At 47.6% G+C, this 16395-nt stretch overlaps 1 protein-coding gene across 1 annotated transcript in view; it reads right to left on the reverse strand.

The window, feature by feature from the left end:
- The window catches only part of cac (calcium voltage-gated channel subunit cacophony), a 618385-nt gene that overhangs the window by 105448 nt on the left and 496542 nt on the right, over nt 1-16395 (reverse strand). The window contains exons 4-6 of the mRNA XM_070530231.1: nt 12233-12454; nt 8293-8398; nt 4289-4428 (exon numbers count right to left, since the gene is read on the reverse strand). Of these exons, the coding sequence (XP_070386332.1) occupies nt 4289-4428; nt 8293-8398; nt 12233-12454 (468 nt within the window). The remainder of the gene's footprint in view (nt 1-4288; nt 4429-8292; nt 8399-12232; nt 12455-16395) is intronic.

A 16395-nucleotide genomic window follows, 5' to 3' on the forward strand; every position in this document is an offset into this window, starting at 1 on the left:
GACACTTGGGAAGGAAAAGCATTGTTGAATTGGGCACCTGGGCCAGAATTCACAAAGCTCTTCGCTCTCAGGTGCTGCTCGCCATTGGCAGGATGCGATTAATAATATGCTCAGCTTCAGGATTGGCTGGAATGTCATCTTACGAACAATTCGAACCTAAGGACATTTTGCGAATACGGGCCATTCACAAAGCATTTCGTAAGAATCGTCGCAGATCAATCAGGACAAATAATTTAATATTAGGGAAGGCGACGAGCCAAAGGCGCACGTCTCACGCATTAAAAGCTTTGTGAATTCGGCTTCAGGTGGCTTAATTCACAAAGCTATTTGTTTGTCGGTACGGCCGCCTTCGCTGATAATATGTCCAACTTCACAATTGGTTGGCGTATGGTCTTGCGAATAGTTCCAGCGAAATAACCTTTTTGTGAATACGGGCCCTGGCGTTCTTGAACGTGCACTGAAATCTGAGGCTACAAGCATTGTTCACGTTTCACTCAAATCATCGCACATTGTTGTCCAACTGTGCGTGGTAGCGATAAGTACCACAGCATTTTTGCAGTGCTTCAGGGTGACTGATTTGCTTGTATTGACAGGGATGCTGCCCCACGCGTTGCTCCCACGGCCAACGCCCACTCAACGTTTCCTTGTCAAGTGTCTTTCTGTTTTAACTGCGAAATACACTTGATGGTGGGGGCGACGATAAGCTACTTCAAGGAAAATAATGTTTATGCCCTGCCTGCTGCACCAAAGTATCGCACGCTACCTAATTTAGAGAAAGTGAATTGGAATCGTAAAATGAAAAATAAATTTGAATGATAAAGAAGAAATCATTAAAGCCGTACCCTAACAAAGCTGTATTTAAGATTGTATTTAGAGGGTATTCGAGTCCCATAGTCTGTTTTATTTCAGTCATTAAATGCCGCTAGCCTGAAAGCTGTCGGCCCTTAAAACGAGCGGTGTGCGACCCTGGCGGATGGCTTCACTCAGGGAACGAAATATAGGGAAGCACAAAGGGTCTGCTGGACTCATTTTCAAGCTTGCGAAGGGTCTTGCTGTCAGTGTAGTATACGCTTATCGCGAATATAAGCCAAGCTGGCGCGTTTATGCACTCCTGGGAAAACCTTTCGTGGGACACCTTCTATATAACTCCGGGAAGGTCAAGCGCACAAGCTACCAAACTTGTGACGCCAATAATAATCATCGCTCTTGTCGATGATTAATCTGATTAATCTCTTTCACCCGCTTTCCTCAGCGCTGTGAGGGCAGCAATCACAGGAGCAGCTCTAAGTCAAATATTGGTCATGACGGTTGACGTTTTGTCGACAGATTTTAGCCATATGTAATGAGAGCTTCAAAATAAACATTATTACCATCGTTTATATCATCACCGCTTAGCCCACAAGTGCCACCAGGTTACCAAATTATCGTCGACAAAATTTCGCGCTCGGTTTATCGTCGTGCGAAACGATCCATTCTGAAACCGTGAGCGACTGGCACGTGTCTCGGGTGACGCATCTGGCGAACAATACAACCCGTAAGGAAGACGCCGCTGTTAACTGCGTGCAGAGAAGAGAGGATCCGAAAATATGCGCTGAAGTGAAAATGCTGCTGCTTACCGAAGCGACTCGGCGAAGTCTATACAACTAGCAACAAATCGTGTACACAGACACCGTTCAAGTCTTCCCGCCCCTAGAGGGCGAGGCAGTGAGCTACGCACAACTACGAGCTACACGACAGGTACCACCGCACTCCCCGGGACCGTTGCACATCCTGCAGCCGTGTGTGGCGTGTCAGGCCTGGCGCCTTCTACACAGGGCGCATACTCACCGGCGCTGGGCGCCGCGCGCCCGGCCTCAGTGCTACGACACGACTACAGTGGGCTACATGGGCCGAGCGCGCGCCTTTGGAGCGCGCGCGCACACGTGACATACCGGACGTGCTCTACGGGGCGGCCCGGGGCCGCGCGGCTGCTCCGGCGACCCGGGGCGCGGTCGGCTCGACTGGCGCACTTACTTGGCGTGCGAGAGACTAGTTTCAGTGGACGTAATACTCGAAACGACCGAAGCATTCGCAAGTCTAAGTTCTCCGTCTGCTGCGCCGTAATATTCATTATCCTGAAACAAGAACACGAGCGCAGTCGCAGCAGAGAGCACCGCTCACGCCCCGAAGCATGGAGCAGCGATGCTGCTCCGCTCGGGGGTGCCTGCGCGCTCTTCCAGGACCTTTGGGACAAGCTTGCCGCGACGAGCGTGGCCTTAAGCGTGGCACTGCGAACGGTGCTGCCTATTTCACGCCGACCGACGCGGTTTCGCGCTGCCTGCAAGGACACTGAGCGAAGGAACAGACATCGTGCTGATCGTCAGCGGCTTCTTGCGTTCGAGCGCACGTTGTGATGCAATACGCGTGGCGTGATACAAAGCATAGGTTCCATTCAACAGAACCACAGTATTCTAACTAAGCTGGACTAAGTAACGCTTGTGACGGCACGCGAAATTGTTGAACGCTGTGGACCCTAGACTTGGCGTCAAAAGATAAGGGGCTGCATCAAGAAGCAGGAGAGGTTTATGAATGGCCGGTACTTTGCCTCTCAGGCCTTCAGATGTATCTATTTATCGTCTCTGTCCTTTCTCCTTCTGGTTATCTTTGTGTCAGCTCCTTTTCCCTGACCCAGTGAAAGTTAGCAATACAGGTACACCCCCAGTTAACCTGCCGCATTTCCTCCTCCCCCCTCTCTCTCTTGTTCATGGAAGCGGGCCAGTTACTGGCTGTCATTTCTTTTTTGTGTGTGTGACTAGCGACGCGAATCTGCCCCTGATTGGTTGACGCCAACTGTGAGCTCTACAACGCTACACTGATCTTGTGGGACAGTGCAGTCCGAATCTAGAGGCACTTAGTCTTTGTCGGCGTTCTTTTCTCAATGCAGTAAAAAAGTAAAAAAAAGGTAATAATTTTCTTAGTTTCTTTTTTGCTCAATACTCCTAAAGAAAGTATAATTTTAATTACCGTGTGTTGCGTGTTGCGAATTCACCGCCAGAGGCGCAAGCCCTGAAAGGTCCTGTTACATAACAGCACTGATTAAGGTTACGCCCGCCGAGATTGGGGTTGCCTACGTTTACTGACTAGGCATCGGCGCACTCGAAATAGCGACACCTTTAGCCCAGATGGCACTAAAATACAGTAGCTTGGCGACGAGCGTGCCCCCAATTCTGTCGCGGCTTTCTCGCCTGATTTCCACTATGCTTCGAACCATTCCCCGTACCAGTGCAGGACACCTGAGCATCTCTTTTGGCTAGCAGTGGTCTTAGGCAGCGTCTCTGGCTTATTACTCATTACCACTAGGCGTGCCACTGCGAAGGCCCGACGACAAAAACTGCTGCACCGAGAACGTGCCATTCAAACCACTTCTGCTATCTTCTGCTCTTCTGCTAACCTCTTCTGCTATCACTTCAGCCACGACACCTGAGAACTGGAGGTCGGATCTTAGTCGAGACGCAGACACCGTGGAATTTATGGATCCTTTCTTTTAGCTTCTCGTTTCGGGCGAGTATCGCAAATCTTTGTTCTCGTTAAAGCTTAGGTCCCAAAATCCTGGAAACGCTCTGACACAGTGCACCAAAAGAACACGATTTCTTTTGCGTGAACAAAGCGGAACTGTGGCTCTTCAACATTCAGAAATACCGCACTAAATGCAAGGCTTAGTATAGATAATTGTTTTCATACTTACGCTTTGAGCTTCGCCCTATGTAAAATCTGATCACCGGGACACCAAGTAGCATTTGAAGTAATCAGCACGAATGTGGTCTGGCCAGGGGTGACACATATGGTTTGTTTAAGGTTTCTCGCCTACTTTCCCGCTTAGGTAAATTTTTTTTTCCTGCAAGGCTTATGATGGCGCAGTGAGCCTACAAGAGCGTAGTCATAAACGAGATAAGATTACACGATAGAACACACATGATGACTGAAAATCCGCTTTTCTGCGGATGTTGAGATATTTCGAGAGATATTACCGCGACCGTCCCCTTATCCTACTTGCTCAAATGGCCGGCGCATCCTGAATGACCGTCGTTGAGCGACAGCCAGCCGGGTTGATAACCGAAAATACAACTCTAGGAATGAAGGAAACTAACAATATCTCACTCGTTCTCTCTCGCACAAAAGTTTAACTGGACTCAACACATACGCGGCCTAACACATGCGCCCTAATGTTGTTGTTATTTAAACTTTTTTTTTCCTGCAGTAGCAAGGTATGATGGAAAGACGAGCGAACAAAAAAAAAATGTGCACTTACCCCGTGACGACAACCACGAAGTCCATGATATTCCAAATGTTGCGGAGGTACGCTCCGCGATGCAGTATAAATCCTAAGGCTACAATTTTCAATAGGGCTTCTACGCAGAAGATACCTAGAAAGTAAGGCTCCGTTTTTTCCTGAAACGAGAGAAAGTCGACAGCCGGGTACAGTTATTGATGACGATACTACGAAACAATCGATCGCCAAGACGACACTGATTGCAAGCACCGGCGTGCTTTCCAACTACCATGTGAAGCCTCCATAAGCGTATTACCATGTGATAAGCATTGCAACCACTACGCTGAGAACATGGACAAAAAAAAGAAGGCTTTTTCTGTAAACCTGCATGACTGCCATGACGTACACGACTGCCACGGATTATGTCCAGTATACACTATTTGATTAAAGGTGTAAATGTCCACATTTGATGTTGTGTTGAATGACTGCCGACCGTGGCGGCCGTTCTCCTGCGTACGTCTACGCAGGATGGCCACCGTATTACAGAAGTGCCAAGACGGGTGTGTAAAGTGTGGGGGAGCACAGCCGTCAAGGCCTCGCATAAGTGATGTGGGAGACGTGAGTTGGGCTCCCACTCGCGGCACGTTGTATTTCCGTCCCCTTTCATCTCCCTTTACCTTACTATTTGCTCGTATGAAATAAAAATAACGGTAAAACTTTCCATATGCTTTACCCGGCTTCGCTGTCTGTTTACCTGATGTGTTTTTACCTAACGAAAAATGGAGCCCCTCCGATTTCCTCATTCTTAATAGATGACGCCGAAAAAGTTACCCATCTTGAATTGAAATTTCGTATCTCACTGCTGATTTGTCTTTTGTTTTAAAAGTGTTACGGTTTACGCAATTACACGAGGGCAATAGGCGGCATTGCCTGGCTACAGCTCCCTGATGCATGATTTGGCCCTTTCTTAATTTCGCGAAGCATTCCGACTTGTTGCTCATGCAGTTATAGTAGGCATGAAAAATATCAGAATAATTAGCTTATGGAGATGAGGCACCCTCTGTCGTGCGATAAGGGTCAAGCAGTGGGTTGCTTTCTTCGAGGCACGCATGTCAGGTCGTGATAACCCAGCGACTTGAAGATAACAGAAGCCCCACGCGCGTTGAACCATGACGTAACGCCGAAGCCCATGCATATAGAGGCGATGAATTTCAACGGGGGCTGAGAGCGACGCCCAGTGCGGTAGCCCCCCCCCCCTTTTTTTTTCTTCTTTTTTTCCTTTTAAAGCACGTTACGGCGATTTGTGGGAGCGATGGCTTCTCGGCGTTTCCAGAAGTCGTCGGAATTAAGATCGCTCTGGCTTTCGTTATCTGCGAGATAGGACTCCTCGTCATGAGCGCTCAAACCGAGACAGGCGTGTTTAATTTAGCAGATATGAGAAAACTTTAGCAGCAATGTTAGGAAAGGAGGCCAGACGTTCCTTTCCTAAAATGTGTCCCCGAGCATCGTAAAATGAGCTCGAAGCCTAAGACAGACTTTCGAGTACCCGTCCATTTGTATTACGAGTTGCCACAGTAACTGGCCGACGCAGGCGAGCTGTGTCACGGCGCAGCTGCGCGCAGTGAATAATCGCATATTGCCCGAAACATGGCAGACAGGATCCTTAGTGAGGCCCGGCCTAAATACGCCTTATTCCTGGATTTCCCTTACGGTGGCCGCAAACTCGTTAAATGCGACGAACGAGCGTTGCCACGGAAATCGTCCGGTTATTACTGGAGCGCATGGCTACCGAGCACAATTGTGCTCGAGCTAAGGATTCAATAAAAATAAACGACGTCTGCCTGCAGCCGTACTGTGATATATAGCCCTTGTGATACAGCAAGAACAAATAAATAACAAGAACAGGATAAATGCCAGTATTGTTACTGATAAGCAAACTATTTTGCTTTCTTGCAGTGCTCTATACATCAAAGAATATAGGTACCTCAGAACTAAAGTATACTCTAGAGGGAAAGTGACGAAGACATTACAGCTGAAAAAAATTCATGGACCGGGCTTAACAAAGCTTCCGTTTGTACGATCACAGCCGCTGGTCGTGATTGCACGCGGTCGTAGTCCTCGCATATAAATAGGCATGCAGCATCCCTACGCACGAATCGTGCACAGATAACGGTGACAGCATTCTATAGCAGCTACGAGCAGAAATCGCGAAGCGCTTTCGACATTGCGTGGTAATTTCAGTGTTGTCACAAACTGTGCCGCTACAGTGGTCGCATTAAGCGATCCATCCTCCCTCATATGAATTGAAACACAATAATCGTTTCACAATTTTTGACAATCATTGCACAGAACTGAAGGGAATCTGCCGTCACTAAAACATTCGGTTTCAGCGGCGAACGGAAGCATATTACGATTCTCAGTCTTAATGGCGATTGCTCAAATTCGCGACACTCGAAATATCTGAAACAGGAAGCGTTACTTGAGCGAGAAATGGGAATATCAAAACTTTGAAAACTTTATTCAATAACGCATTTATGCGGACCACATAAATATATCCACCTTACGCATGGAGTCATTGTGTTGTAATAGCTGATTTTGGAAAGCATAAGCAACCGGATTAAAGGATTCCGCAGTATGGGGTCAGTATAAGAATTGTGCTAGTTTATGCATCTAAACAGAAAAAATAAAAATGCAGACTGGCGAGGATATACTGTATTTAATTGCATAGCCTGAAATTCCATAAGGCTGGCGGCGAAACAAATCTGACTGTCCCCGAAATATATTGTTGAAAGCTTGAATTACGTTTTTAAAAATCGTATGATATCTGTTCTCTGAAATAGGACACGCAACATGCGATCAGCGCCTCATAAAAAAGAAAAATAACATTTGCCGAATGTCCCGTATTTAGACAGCGGAACCACCATCCCAAGTGTCTTAGTGATAAAACAAAAGTTAATTTCACTTCTTTTTCTTTCCTCATTATTGTATTAGCTATCTAGCTATCGCACATTCTTCGTCGCAGTACGCGGCCCCTCTTTGCGAATTGAGTATTTCGCTTTCAACCTGAAACAACTGACATCCAGTACAGTGTACGTTTTGTGCACTTTCCTTTAGAGACGGCAATTGCCATTTAACCTGCTGTTGCGTCCTTCAGCTATCTCAGACGTGTCATTGTGTTTGCAGTTACTCGCGGTTTTGCGGCGTTCCGGCGTGGCTTAATACGCTTCAGATCTGTGCCGCGTAACCGGGAGAAAACGTGGTGCCCTCGACTTCTATAGCTACCTTCGGTGTAGCGCTGCCAGGTGCAGGAACAGGGCTACGACTTCGACACCTGAGAGGTTTTGTGGGTCTCTGTTAATGGGTCGTTTCTCGGTCAAAACTGCCGCTCACAATCGCACAATCTACGAAGCCTCTGGCGACTTTAATGGCGCGAACTTGGTAGCTCGCGCAAAAGCGCACCACCAAAACAAGCGTACTATTCGCTGTCACATTCGAATCGACGACATTGGCTTCGCAGAATGCCTAGCGTGAACGCACAAAAGAAAGGAAATATACAAGTGGTAAGAGCTTAATGTAGTATTTCGTGTTACTGAAAGGCAGGCGTGCAAATACGGACACAAATAGAGCAAAAAAGGACAGCCCAAACACGCTTCTGCTTGTGTCCGTGTCTGCACGCTTGCCTTTGAGTAACACGGATCCTTAGCAACTTTCTCTACTTTCCATCGTCCTAAGTCTTATCGCGGGAAGTTATCGAAGCGTAATCACGATATGAGTGCGGTGTGGAGCATCTTCGGTTCGGGTATGGACGTACTGAAACGCTGGGCCGCTGAAAGGAACATTTTCCTGAACGTTGCGCACCGTGTAAGTGCCACCGACGTGGCACATCCACCCAGCGTATTTCCATTTTGACAGCGGCCATAAACGCGGTGCGCCAGAGGCGAGAGCGAACCGTAGCTTGCATATTAATACGAGCGGATTGTGACGGCGGCCCTTTGTGAAGGCCACCGAAACTCGGCCAGAGCAGGTGCGAGGGACCGACTCACCAGCTTCTGGGCGAGCGGCGTCCGGTCGCCTTTGGGCAGGTGCTCTTCGAGCGCCAGCACGATGCAGTTGGCGATGATGGTGAGCAGCACGGCGTACTCGAGCGGAGTGCAGCGGCGGCAGTCAAGGAAGGCAACGCCACCAACGCCCACTTCCTGGCCTAAAAGCTCTGAGGCACTTGGCCTCTCTTCTTCGCTTTCAGGGCACGCAGAAAGCGAAGTAGCACTTTGACGGGGTTTAAAGAAGAAGAAGAAAAAAAAAACGAATGCAGAAAAAAATTTGTCAACGATGCAACGTCTGCTTCTAAGATACGAGTACGAACTTCTTCGACATTAGTTAGTCCTTGCCCTATAGCAGCGCCCGAACAATCCGCGATGTAGCCGGTGGCTGATTACTGTGATGTAGGATAGAGAACCCCGTAAGATTGAAGAAAGGTCGGGATCGAACTCAACCTTATATTGCAAGTGGAGTAGCTGCAAAACAGTGGCTATTAACCAAACAAAATGAAAGAGAAATCCGCTTTTTTTTTTTGGTAATTGCCAGTACACAACAACGTCGTTTTTTTTTCTATAACGGCAGTACTACAACATGAGTTACGATAACGGTTACTATGCCTGCCTCTTCGCCTTGTTGAATGGGCCGCGTTTACAATCAACCCTCACGAGTGCGTTGGCGGCGACAGAAAGCCTGCAAACCATAAAAAAATAGCTGGTTGGAGGATTTAGCGCAAGATACTCTAAAAAATATATATACCACGGCCGTAGGTCATGGCACGTTCGTAATGCAGTTTGAGAGCTTAAATTTCATCCGGGAGCTTGCTTCGGATTTGCACGTTTGCTATTTTTATTGCACAGTAGACATCAACCTTGTTTACTTAGCGCTCGTGCAGAATGGCCTTCTGTTCTCTTTTGCTTCTGTGTTTTATTTTCACTTACGCAATTTTTTAGACTTAATATGTCGGTTTGTTTCTAGTTTGTGTTTGTGGCATATCCATGTTGAAATGCGTAGCTTCAATTTATTCACTGTATCTTGTGGTAGCTGATTCTAGTGTAGCCCATATTCCCAAATGTCTGCAATAATTAAACCGCAACACATAATTTTTTTGAATTGTAATAACACTGTATGCGCCCCTAATATTGAATATCACGGGTAGGTCAGGTCTGGCTATTTATTTGCCCTATATCTGTTTTCCTTTTGTTGGAATAGGATTTAAATTTTCACCGGCACTTCTAATTTATTCTAATTAGAGTTTTACCATGACCGTACATGCGTTAAACTGGTTTGCCACGAACGGCGCTCCGATTTATGTGAAATGGCTCTGGACAAAGAGATCGCAAACGATGCGTAGCACAACCAAACACAAGGTCATTATTGCCGTACACATATGTCTCCGAAGGGCGGCTAACACGCGGCATTTATTTTATGCGAGAAAACGCTGGTAAATTAGATACGAACGGGCGATGAAGGTGTCATTCATTTCGCCCATGTGCACGCTCAGCGCTTCGATAATTTTCTAATCCGTAAACATGCAAGAGCCGCATTTCGGAATAAGTTAGACCACTTGAGAGGTAATCAGTGGGTAAAGGAGTCTTTGCTCGTTGTATACCGTCTATGACATTGCTAAGCGCCGAAAGGCGCCCTTAGAGTGCGCATTGAAAAATGCAGAAAGACGCTAATTGCGACTAACAACGCTGGTTTCGTATGTCAAAGTGCGCATATAGCTTCTCAGCGATGTTGTCTTTTATTGGTCTACAAAATGAAAAAAATGGCCCATCCAGCATGCTGCAATGCAGAACGCTAGTAGATTCCGACGTTATTTCATTTAGGTACGGCACGCAACAGTAAACATAAATTTCAATTTATCAGACTCAATGTCCAAAATAAACTTGTCACGCCTTGGTGGATGTATCGGATCTTACCGCCCTGTACACAGAACTGTTCCTTCAACGCCTCTAGGTCGATCAGTTGCGCTACTCTGCAGTGGAAGGTGTGCGTGCATGGTTGGTGGAGAGATGCACGGAGCATGCGTTACTCGTCGCTGCAGTGTGCGCAACCGCCTTCGATGCAGCGCCAGATGGGCCAACGTCGCCCTGGACACGCGGACGCTGCACTGACGTCACTTTTGCGCACAGAAAAAAAAAAGGAGGAAAACTGCTCGCGGTGCCGCGAGTGAGACGAAAATCAAGAGGAAAATGCCACTGCGAGAATACGCCACTTTGAGTACGAAAGCTGGACTGCTGCCAAAGAAGAGTATGGGTAGGGAGCAGCTGCTCCGTCTGAGGCAGCGCGTGGGAGCGCGCGACGGAAGTATCGTCTGGGCTTTGGCTGCACCATACCGGCCAACGCTAGAGACGCGCTGTGTCTAACACGAAGCGAGCGGTCGGTTCATTGAAGGTGTTAGCCGTGCGTAAACTCAAGGCCAGCGCCGAATGAAGGAGCGCGGCGGCCCCTCGCCGCGTGAGTGGACGGGAAAGCGGCACTGGAAAAAAAAAAAAAAAACTGAGCTCTGAGCGGCGGCCAACTTCCTTTTGTGATCCAGGGTTCCAGTGTTTGTCGGGGCCTTTCGCGAGGCGTTCCCCAGTGCTGCATATAGTAGGCGCCCTGCCGGAAGATGGCGCCATGCAGCGTCCACCAGAAGCGATCGATGGCGCGGCAGGGGTTGTTTCTGGCAGCAGCCCAGCGGGGCCGCTTCTTGGGACGTGCGGGCGCGGACCCACGTCAGTGGGGTCTGCACCGCGACCCTGGCTCCTCTGGTTGCATTGCGGCGCCTAGCTCACCTTCGTCGGTGTTGCTCAAGTAGCGCAGGAGTCACCTCACCGAGCGTCCCAAAAATATTAGCGCTGAAAACTTGGTCCGCTACGTTTCCATTCCAACAGTATTTCCGGTATTAGGGGAGATGCTTAAGAGATTAGGCGCTAGTACGATTCACGCGGTGCCTTTGCCTCGTCTCTGTGGGCGACAATTTCTCAGAGACCGTTTCATCACAGGCTTTCTTCTGCTACTTCAACTCGAGATCCCGGGGCTCTGCAGCCAAGCCGTTTCCCGAGAGCACGTGTAGTTTTGCTTTCCTTTCTGTCGCTTTGGAAATTGATCAAACAGTCAGCGTTGCGGCTTTGCACTGCGCTATGACGAGCATCCACTTATAAATCAATTCTGTGTTACTAACGTACGCCTAGGCTCCGCGCATTGGGTATAAATGTGTAAAAGCGCGCTCGGGAAGCTATGCCGTCCGCTGCGCTACTTGTCGGCAAAATGCACGTTCGAGGCCTCGAGATGAGTAGCCTTTAAACACACGAAACATTTTTCCTACAGATGCTTTAGTGAATGAATGCACACTTAGTGTCTCGGTTAGAGAAGAAAAAAAATACTCTTCAATAGCCTTCCCGACCGACTCAGAAGCATGATCTACCTGAACAACGGACGGACAGCCCGACGGACAGCCCTCAGTTGAATGTGAGTCTAGCATTTCTATGCAACTTCGCAAAGGACAAGGAAAACGATATGAAACAACTATATCTCTCTACGAATAACGAGAGCAAATTCTGTCCTACATATTGAATATCGAGTAGTCCTTGTGTGGGCCTTGCAAACTAAGAAAAAAAAATTGAGGCGACAAACTATGTCGCTGTCTTTTGCTATGATTACCGACATATTGTTTCGTTCTTTTTGTTGGCCTACAGCGAAATTGCGCATTTTACTTTACCTTAATGAGCACACATTTTACATTGCCACTCAATAAATAAAAAATAAAACAATAGCATACAGAGACATACAAACAAGCTTGCCGGATTACAGCAGCAAGAGCAAGCCCGAACTGTGCTTGCCTCGAGTTTGACGCCATTACTTAAGGGCCCGCAGTTACGTAAACGTGTGAAAGAGGAGACTTTTATCACTGATGGCTTAAACCGCTGTCCTAGTGCGCCTTGAGCAGAAAAAGGATATGGCCACTCGATGAAGAATTTGGTATATCGTCGCAGCAGGTTGTCCTCGGAGAGGAGGAAGAGCGAAGAAGGCCCCCTGGCCCGCGGGTCGAGGGCCTTGCGCCTGGCCATGCCGGGCTCGGTTCTCAGGGCGCCGCTCCCATGGCCGCCCAGCGCGCCGCTCGTCTCCGGGGCCCTCAACAGGCCGCGCTCACCGCCGCTTTCCGCCGACAGCGCCGACAGCCTGCGCGAGGAAACACATCGTCAGCATTAGCACGGCTGCCACCGCCTCCGGAGTTAGAGGGTCGGTAAGGAAAAGAAGCGCGAGCAGAATCACAGATGGTTCCGGTTGGCTACCCTTCGTGGGAGAAAGGGGATATAGAGCGAAACGAAGGGGGAAGAGAGAGGCGCAGGAGGAATGTGAAGCTGCACAAAGACGGGGAGTAGCGCGCACCACATTATTACCCGCCACGACTGAAGACCCCCGGTCTTCAATCAATCAATCAATCAATCAATCAATCAATCAATCAATCAATCAATCAATCAATCAATCAATCAATCAATCAATCAATCAATCAATCAATCAATAAATCAATCAATCAATCAATCAATCAATCAATCAATCAATCAATCAATCAATCAATCAATCAATCAATCAATCAATCAATATGGTCACTGCTGGCCCAATGCCGGCCCAATGCCAACAGGGATAATAATAACCACATATAATAGCAAAACAATATAACCGCAATCTACTTGTTATCCCGGCGCATATTTTTTATCATTATGAGGACAGTAACACTACGAGTATTCCATTCAGCAGTAGTCAAATTAACGAAACAAAATTATTTTCGAACCATCGTCGACTGAGCTGGAAAATAAGAGAATGGACGAACTGTGTAATGCATGAAATGCTCAAAGACATACATATTCTCACGTGCACACTGTCAACAACATTCGCGGCTTTTAAAGCACAATTCGTGCGCAAATATTACATTGGATCAGTGGTGCATATCAGCTCAAAATAAAACTGCGCTTAGCAACGTGGACAACGCGAGACACAGAAACGACGGGGGCGAACGCAAAATATTAGCCATACTTGTTTCTATACTAGTGCAATCTTATATCACGTGTCCATCATCAATGTCAGCTTTACCACACTCGCCTCACTATGCCTTACAAATCTTGAATAAACAGCCAGATGTAAGTAAACGTGCGCAAACAGCTGACATATTGCAAATGACGCTCAAGCCACTAATGCAGCAGTCGCAAACACAAGTGCTGCGCCGGCACGGGCTACATGCATAAGCAGTGCAGCAGTTTAATAATAAGATTTGGGGTTTTACGTGCCAAAACCACTTTCTGATTATGAGGCACGCCGTAGTGGAGGACTCCGGAAATTTTGACCACCTGGGGTTCTTTAAGGTGCACCTAAATCTAAGCACACGGGTGTTTTCGCATTTCGCCCCCATCGAAATGCGGCCGCCGTGGCCGGGAGTGCAGCAGTTTGGTCGAACACAATGCATCCCATTCGTTCTGCAGGCATATAAAGTGATTGAAATACAACCACGAGCTTTATCGGACAAAACTGCGTCGAAGGAATATTTAAGTCGTTGCCGGCGATAGTCTGCATATTGTTATTTGAATAAAATGCTTCTTCATGACGCGTGACAAGCCGAGCGAAACTCTTTTAAAGCTGACTTCTCCTCAAAAAGTAAGTTTGTGCAGAAAAGCCTATTATACGAAACCCCTTCATTCACAGACGATATATTAGAAAGATTAATGCATAGATGCGTACTAGAATAGAGAGATTATTGCAATGCAGACGTAATAGCATCTCTAGCCTCTTGGGCTGCGGTTCTCGTGCCCCACGTTGAAACTTAGTGAAGACCGTAGAACTCAATAACGCTATACTGGTGCAAAAAATGAGGCTAGGCAGCAGTCTATGCACGTTCATCGAAAATAAACACAGGGATTAAATTAATTGAAATTTACAAGACAGCCTCGCTGAAACACGTACGCACGCACCGCCATATCTCCCCCCTCCCTCCTCCCGCACAAACACCGATACTTTTTTATTTATTTACTTATTTACTTAAGTAATTGCAAAGGGGCGACTGCCATTCTCAGTGATCGACCATGTAAGGAGGTGGCCGGCCATACAGTGCTTAGCGACGGAGTTCTTACAAGCAAAAAGCTTTGTGTTAAATTTTGCATTTGGCCTGTAAGCTCAACAAAGTGTTCCCAAAACCAATTTTGCGTTACTTCTTTGTTTCGCATCATATATATTTATTTTAATTGAGTCTTTTGCTAGTTGCGCCATAAATTACCTAAAATGAGAGCATGGACAGAATGTCTGTACAATTACTGCTGGTACAAATAACACTGCTTACGCAAGGGTAAAAGAGGAGCGTTATGGGGAACGGTTAGTTTCTCTTCCCTCCCGACGGAGGAAGTTATTTCAATACTGGTGTAACGGGGCCTGTAAGCACTTCGCAATTCAATATTGTTCTGCGATGATTCTGTCATTTCTAGCATCGCATCAGCATAACCACTTATACAACTTCGTGCTGACCGCAAGCGTCCAGGGTACCGATAAAAATGAATACTTGTCTAGCAGAATATGATGAATGGGAATGCTATCGTATTCGCAAAAGCTTGAATTAATAACCGATAAGAAAAAGAAATGTCCCAGACTCCAATGACTCTGAATATCGTGCCTCACTGACTCTGACTAACAATTATGCCTGCCCCCTCCCCCCCCCCCACCCTCAGCTCTACACCTACATACTCTTCAAGATATGTTTCCAGACCGCTGCGTGACTTATAAAAGATGATCCTGGTACTACTCCGCGGAGACGTTGCCATAACTCTAGTGCCACAGGAGGAATTCCTGCAGACTCATAGACAACGCTAGAAGAGGCTCCCCCGCAATCTGAAGAAGCACGCCGCTTGAAGTCAGCAGCAGACAGCTGCGGCACGCATTTCGATTCATTTGCAAGGAAGACGTGCAAGACCCGCTAAGTTAGCGAGCCTTCCGCGAAGTAGCATTCACTGAGTTCGCCTGTCCTATTTATTTATTTATTTATTTATTTATTCACTCACTAACTCACTCACTCACTCACTCACTCACTCACTCACTCACTCACTCACTCACTCACTCACTCACTCACTCACTCACTCACTCACTCACTCACTCACTCACTCACTCACTCACTCACTCACTCACTCACTCACTCACTCACTCACTCACTCACTCACTCACTCACTCACTCACTCACTCACTCACTCACTCACTCACTCACTCACTCACTCACTCACTCACTCACTCACTCACTCACTCACTCACTCACTCACTCACTCACTCACTCACTCACTCACTCACTCACTCACTCACTCACTCACTCACTCACTCACTCACTCACTCACTCACTCACTCACTCACTCACTCACTCACTCACTCACTCACTCACTCACTCACTCACTCACTCACTCACTCACTCACTCACTCACTCACTCACTCACTCACTCACTCACTCACTCACTCACTCACTCACTCACTCACTTATTTATTTATTTATTTATTTATTTATTTATACGAAACAGCGAATCTCGGAGACTGCAACGAAACGGCAACGCAGGTGGAGCGACGGAAAATCACTCAGCACTGCACGCGTGGCACAAGCGCCGTGTCTTGAGAACCAACGGCCCCAACATCCGAGCACTGTGGTACTATGCACGAGATGAACCCCACGAAACATCACCGTCGTCTGTGAGCGGTCGTGGCAGTGGCGTTAAAATGCTGGGTTCGACAATGCACAGCCGTTGGTTCGTTCCCAGGTTGGGCATCTTTGTTTGCGTCATGTCGTGCCACGCATGAGCCGAAAGGCGTCGAACCTACGACCAGGATCAACCCATTTCCCGTTTCATAACTGCCTTTCGCAGCAAACTAACACACAAGAGAGAGAGAGAGTTAATACAGAGGAAGGCAGGGAGGTTAACCAACGGTAGTTCCGGTTGGCTACCCTGCACGGGGGGAAGGGTTAAGGGGGATAAAAAGAAACAGAGTGGAAGGAGGAGATAGAGAGAGAGAGAGAAAGAGAGACGAGCACTAACAAAGCGCGTACACTGTGGAGCAGTAGTGGGCGGCGTGACAAAGAGCATCCTCTGCTAGAAGGAGTTAAA

The sequence above is a fragment of the Dermacentor albipictus genome, chromosome 1 (assembly GCF_038994185.2).
Source record: "Dermacentor albipictus isolate Rhodes 1998 colony chromosome 1, USDA_Dalb.pri_finalv2, whole genome shotgun sequence".
In the NCBI taxonomy this organism is placed as follows: Eukaryota; Metazoa; Arthropoda; class Arachnida; order Ixodida; family Ixodidae; genus Dermacentor; species Dermacentor albipictus.